At 44.9% G+C, this 6537-nt stretch overlaps 1 protein-coding gene across 1 annotated transcript; it reads right to left on the reverse strand.

Moving 5' to 3' along the window:
* Positions 1-834: 834 nt before the first annotated feature.
* On the reverse strand, positions 835-6295 carry NAIF1 (nuclear apoptosis inducing factor 1). The gene is made up of 2 exons (XM_075322889.1): positions 5764-6295; positions 835-1793 (listed from the first exon to the last, which is right to left on the reverse strand). The coding sequence occupies exons 1-2, from the start codon at positions 6203-6205 to the stop codon at positions 1327-1329; spliced, it is 909 nt and encodes a 302-aa protein (XP_075179004.1). The 5' UTR covers positions 6206-6295; the 3' UTR covers positions 835-1326.
* Positions 6296-6537: the final 242 nt, after the last annotated feature.

Consider the following 6537-nt stretch of genomic DNA (forward strand, 5'->3'; position numbering starts at 1 on the left):
GGATACCTAGGGTCAGGTATTCGGCTCCGCGTATAGGTGCAGAACCTATCTAGGGTGGTGAGGGACGCCAGGGACCAGCAGTAGGTTTGGTCAGGGGTCACCATCTTCCCTTTCCTTAGACATGGGGTTTTCCTTCCCTTTCGCTTGGCACTTCCCCATACCTAGCGTGACAGTTATGGTGCAAACTCAAATCTCAGTGCCTGATGTCACCAAAACTTCCTGCAGGTCCGTTGCAGTCATTTGAGGACTTTCACCACCAGCCTTCTCAGAATTTGGTGACCTATTCCTCTTTATGCCTTGTACCAGTAGGGTAGTCGATGTTTCTTTAACTTTAGTGTAAAGTCACCACTAGGGGGAGTTGGAACCAGCGGCGTGTAACAGGACTATGGATCCACAAGGTGTCACAGGAATAATCTGCTTCGAGCTGTATCTTTAGGATTGTTCAATCCTTTACATCTCTTCTAGCTTTTTGGACCATTCTTCTGACAACTCAAGTACGTTGGTGACCTGGAGGCCATTAGCCTTGAGGAATGGGCTAAGAATTCATAGGACTGCTGCCAGACACATCCAAATTGCAGCTGGTTATAACAGCTGGGGGTGCCATACTATGTACTAAAGACACTTATCACGAAGGGGGTGACTAATTCTGAATCCTAAAAAGTGGTATTTGGATAACCCACTTGTTACATTTCTTGTGATCAGCCATCTACATTGTTCTTGCTTCAGAGGTTTATAGCAAACATCAGAAAGTTTGGAAACCCAAATTTGTCCAAACCAGGCCCCCGTACCCCGGTTAGAGATTTCTATGTAAATTAAGATACAAATACTACAATAAAAGATCAAATATTTTATTATAAAAACTGCACAGTGATAAAACAGCAAGAAATAGTCGATGGAAGTCTGAAAAAGCGTCTCTTAAGCTACTCATGTCATGAAAACCCCAAACCAACTGACGTTGTCGCCACGTTCTGGACGTGGACTTCTGTATTTTCCCATAATCAGAGTAGACCCCATTTAGCGTCTTAGATACGTCCGCAGGTTCCATGACCAGAACCAACAGCATCATATATCCCGATGATATCTTTAGTAAGGTTTATGAAATGTGCCGTCAGGTCTCGAATGTTGTGGCTTTAGTGATTAGATCCGCCACGTGATCGTAAAAGCCAAGTTCCTACAATTTTACAACGGATCCCTTCTATTTTCAGAACTTCTTAAAATCCTAACATTTTCCTAAAGTGTCTCTTAGTTTTTCCAATCAAACAATCGAGTAGTCTATATCCAAGCTACCATTTCTTGGCGCAACGTGCCATGTTGGTCATTTCCAAATCACTGGCTGATAGAGTTCGACTGTCCATTCGGAGTTCCTCGCTCACCGGCTTCGTTGGTGGCCGCCGGGTCAACGGTTCGGCTTTGTAGGACCTTCCGAACATCTTTGATCATCGGTCGTAGCACTTGGATGAGGGCGCCCAGCGCTGCTTGAGTCCCTTCCATGGCCTGCGCTTGCCTTTCCTGGGCACTGGCCTGGACTTCCTGCGATCTGCGGATCATCTGCAGGATATCGTTCTGCTGCTCCAGGTGTTGCGCGATCTCCTTCACGTGTAGGTTCGTCACTCTCTGTTCTTGCAAAAGCCGTGCAGAGTTTAGAGCAATTCGATTCTTCAGCTCTTGAGGTTTTCCCGTGACTTCTGCAGAAGGTGAGATGATTTCTACCGGGGTCTCCGTACTCGGAGCTTCAGTGGTGCAATACTCCACTACGTTTTCCTCTAAGGTGTGATAGGTCGTTTCTGTAGGAACTGAAAGTGAAAGGAAAAGAATACATAAATGTTATAACTCTTGCACTTAAAACCAGAAGTTTCCCTCTGCTCTCTATAAAGACACATCTGCAGGTTTTTCCCTCCACTCCCTATAAAGACACATCTGCAGGGTTTTCCCTCCGCTCTCTATATAGACTCATCTGCAGGTTTTTCCCTCTGCTCTCTATACAGAAACATCTGCATATTTTTCCCTCTGCTCTCTATACAGACTTATCTGCAGGTTTATCCCTCTGCTCTCTATATAGACACAACTGCAGGTTTTTTGCTCTGCTTTCTATACAGACACATATGCAGGTTTTTCCCTCTGCTCTCTATATAGATACATCTGCAGGTTTTTCTCTCCGCCCTCTATATAGACACAACTGCAGGTTTTTCCCTCCACTTTCTATACAAACAACATCTGCAGGTTTTTCCCTCCACTCTCTATAGACACATCTGCAGGCTTTTCCCTCCGCTCCATAGGGTCTCTAAGGGGTACTTTGCACGTTGCGACATCGCTACAGCGATATCGTCGGGGTCAAATCGAAAGTGACGCACATCCGGCACCAGTAACGACGTTGCAACGTGTAAAGCCTAGAAGCACCGATAAACGATCGCAACAGCGTCGTAAATCGGTGATCTGTGTAGTGTCCGGCATTTTCATAATTTCGATGCAGCGTCAGATACGGTGTTGTTCCTCGTTCCTGCGGCAGCACACATCGCTGTGTATGAAGCCGCAGGAGCGAGGAACATCTCCTTACCTGCGTCCCGCCTGCAATGAGGAAGGAAAGAGGTGGGCGGGATGTTTACGTCCCGCTCATCTCCGCCCCTCCGCTTCTATTGGCCGCCTGTCGTGTGACATCGCACGACCCGCCCCCTTAGGAAGAAGGCGGGTCGCCGGCCAGAGCGACGTCGCAGGGCAGGTGAGTGCGTGTGAAGCTGCCGTAGCGATAATGTTCGCTACGGCAGCTATCACAAGATATCGCATGTGCGACGGGGGCGGGGACTATCGCGCTCGGCATCGCTAGCATCGGCTAGCGATGTCGCAGCGTGCAAAGTGCCCCTTAGGGTGAGTGTTCGGTGAGCGAGGGCGCCATTTATCGTTTTATTTAGGGCGCTGACCTCCGCAGCAAGGCAGGGTGTAAGTTTAGGGGTAACATCAGGGCCTCTTAGGTATATTATACATCTTTACCTTTTTCCCCTGCAGTTACCCTCTAATTCACCCTCTTTTCTGGAGTGTGTTTTTCGTACATGCACTTATAGTGTTTTAATGATCATGATTACAAATTAAAATTTTAAAGGGATTTTTTGATTGTGAATTGGTTTTTGGATCTCTTCTTTATCTGATATTGGTTAGTTGTTTCGAAGAAGAATACCAGCATTTCCTAAAATTAATCTCTACTTTTAGGAAAACTAACAGGTGCTTCTAGAATAAACTACAAGTCCCAGTGCGTTGGAAGAGGTCTCAGGTACCTGTTCATGCAGTGGTTTTTTTGCGCAAATTCAACGAGGTTGAATTTGGAGCTGTTTTTTGGGGGGCTGGATTTGGTAGCTGTTTTCTTGGGGTGGATTTTAGAGCTTTTTTGGGGGGGTGGATTTTGGAGCTGGTTTTTAGGGGGTGGATTTTGAAGCTGTTTTCTTGGGGTGGATTTTAGAGCTTTTTTTGGGGTGGATTTTGGAGCTGGTTTTTAGGGGGTGGATTTTGTAGCTGTTTTCTTGGGGTGGATTTTAGAGCTGTTTTTTGGGGTGGATTTTGGAGCTGGTTTTTAGGGGACGGATTTTAGAGCTGTTATTTTGGGGAGGATTTTGGAGCAGTTTTTTGGGGGTGAATTTTTGAGCTTTTTTGGGGCGGAGGATTTTGGAGCAGTTGCGTTAGGAGGATTTTGAAGCTGTTTTTTGTGTGGATTTTGTAGCTGTTTTTTGACGTGTATTTTGAAGCTGTTTTTTGAGGGGTGGACTTTTGAGATGTCTTGTGTAATTTGGAGCTGTTTTTTGTGGTGGATTTTGAAGCTGTTTATTTTAGGTGGATTTTGGAGCTGTTTTTTTGGGGTGGATTTGGGAGCAGTACAAGATGGCAGGCTATGCTGTGAGTTCTAGTTTTGCAACAGCTGGAGTGCCAATGCCTTGAAAAGATGAACGTCATGGAAGGATCTCAAGCATCACCGAGAGCCCTCATCCGTGATCAATGTTGATCGGAAGCTTCTATAAAGTTTCACTCTGCAGCTACCAATGCGGACAGTTGGGGCATACTGAGACTTTTAGTTCAGCAGCAGCTCTGCTTTTCTATAAGATACTAAACATGGAATTAATTTCCAACAATTGGCTGAAGAAAGCGAAGCTCCTAGGCCTCAATACTGTCTCCAATTGGGCCCCCAATAACCACATGGACCCCTCATGCACCAGAAGCCAAGTACAACTGTTTCCTGTTCATCCCCCATAACTATGCCCCAAGAGGGTGGTCTAATCACCAATGGAAAGATGGGGGTTAAAAAAATAGATCAAGCCCTTGATGACCTGTGAGATCACAAATCGGATAAATAAGGCTAAACAGCTGAGCTTGCACCATACACGGGTGCCAGCAGTGTTATACTGCCATCATCTGCCTCTTTATGCATCGCCTGTCACTAGCTCCCATCAACACTGTCATCCTCTGATATTGGCATTTAAATGTTAAGTACCGAGTGCTGATGTGTTACCATTACAACTGGGGGGGTCCTGAAGACCCCGTTTCACCCATCTTGGTACACCTATAGAGCTCAGCCACAAGACAGAAGCGTTATTTTTCACTATATAGTTTGTGAGAGAATATAATCCATTTTGTTCTTAAAGAAACCATATTGTCTTATATCTGAATGATGACTAACACTGATAGGCTGGAAAGTTTCACATTTCCATTCACGCCCCTAATGCTCTTATTGGAGCATAGTTTGGAGGAGTTATTTCTTTGTTTGAGGTACTATATAGACTGGTCACATGATGTAATAAAGCAGAAACTTTCAGTACACCACAAAGCTTGTGTGCTGTATTGATTTCCAGAGCGCTCATAAAACAAATCTTATTAATTTGGAGGTCAAAAGGCATAGAAGTGTATTTTGCTTACAACTTCAATATCATGGCGTTGCAGTAGAAGTACATGTGATTAAAAAAAATAATACAAAAATAAGTCAATTGCTATAGAAAAAAAGTTTGTAAACATATTAATAAAAATAAAAAAATAAGAAAATAATTAAAAAGAGAAATATATTTGCAGTCCGAGCTAAGAAAATATAAAATTAACCCATAAGGTGAATGGTTGAAGGTAAAAGGAAATCGAAACGGAATTGAGGTTTTTCAGCCCCGCACCCGAAAAAAAATTTGAATAAAAGGGGATAAAATTAACGCATAATGTGAATGGTGTAAGGAAAAAGGAAATCGAAACGGAATTGAGGTTTTTCAGCCCCGCACCCCAAAAATAAATGGAATAAAAGGGGATAAGATTAACTCATAATGTGAATGGTGTAAGGAAAAAGGAAATCGAAACGTAAGAATTGAGGTTTTTCACCCCAAGACCCCCCTCCTGCCCCCTAAAAAAAAATTGAATAAAAATTGATCAAAATGTCTTACTTCCCCCCCAAAAAAAACAAGCCCCCAAAACTTGAATCGCCATATAAACAAACCCCCAAAAATCAATGGCGGAATTGTTTTTTTTCTGGGAGGGGTTTGAAGTACAGTATATGAGATGAAGAATTTGGTTCTCTCTGCCTCCTGCTTGTAACAGCTGTCAGGGAGAAACCTATCACAAGCAGGAGGCCGGGTGAATTCGGCTGAAGCCGGCATTACGTATGAATGGCGTCATTCTAAATTACAATTCGTGCCCCCCCCAAAAAATAAATTGTGCCCTCCAAAAAGGAAAAAGGCAAAAAAAAAAGTGACACCCCCAAAAACGGAAAAGAAGGGGGTCTTTGCAATGTAAGGAATGTTACGCACTCACTTTGCGACAGGTTTACGGTGCCCGGTGAGCTGATGGACACTTGGGTGGGCATTTCGGCCGGGCAGTCTTGGGTGGGTAAGCTGAGGATGACGCTTTCGCCCAATAAGTTGCATATCCGTTGTTGCAGAGGGGTGAGCATCACCGGCGGGGTGCCCACGTCGCCTTCGCCCTCGACCGTGGCGCGCGCCTGCGACATCTTTCTTCGCACCTCGGTCTTCAGGTCCGACCACTTCTTCTTCACCTCCGCCAGCTCGCGGTGGCACGTGCTGATGGCGTTCACCCGCTTCAAGATGTCATACCAGGCGTTGGATTTGGTCAGTAGTGGCACTCCAGCATTGTAATGGTTAATCAAGATGTGCTTCTGCTTCTCCATTTCCTCCAGGATGATTTCCACCTCTTGCTCTGAGAAATTCGTCTTCCTTTTCTTGGCTGGCGTAGCCATTTCCCTCCCCTACTAGCGATGTGGAATAGGCCGCAATACGTAAATTGCGTAAGTGGGGGCGGCAAGAAACCTACGCAGCGTAACGGCTTCGAGAATCTGCCTCTTTATCGCGTCAATTGCGGAGAGAAGTATACGCCCACTTTAGCGATCTGAGCGTTCATTGGTGGCCTTCGCTGTCAATCTAAACCACTGACCAATAAGCGAGACGTTTCATTATCGTTGCTAATTGGTTTAGATTCCTGTCAGTCACCATATCTACATTCCCATTGGTCTTTGCCATTATTAAAAAATGAACGAAACGGTTGATTTATGGGAAGCGGAATAACGTCATT

Source organism: Anomaloglossus baeobatrachus, chromosome 9 (genome assembly GCF_048569485.1).
Source record: "Anomaloglossus baeobatrachus isolate aAnoBae1 chromosome 9, aAnoBae1.hap1, whole genome shotgun sequence".
Classification (NCBI taxonomy): Eukaryota; Metazoa; Chordata; class Amphibia; order Anura; family Aromobatidae; genus Anomaloglossus; species Anomaloglossus baeobatrachus.

Bases quoted from the DNA above. Each gene is read 5' to 3' on its own strand.
- NAIF1 (XM_075322889.1), bottom strand. From the start codon at position 6,205: ATGGCTACGCCAGCCAAGAAAAGGAAGACGAATTTCTCAGAGCAAGAG. The intron at 1,794-5,763 runs GTGAGTGCGTAA...TTTCACTTTCAG, and splicing joins CACCGTAAACCTGTCGCAAA to TTCCTACAGAAACGACCTAT.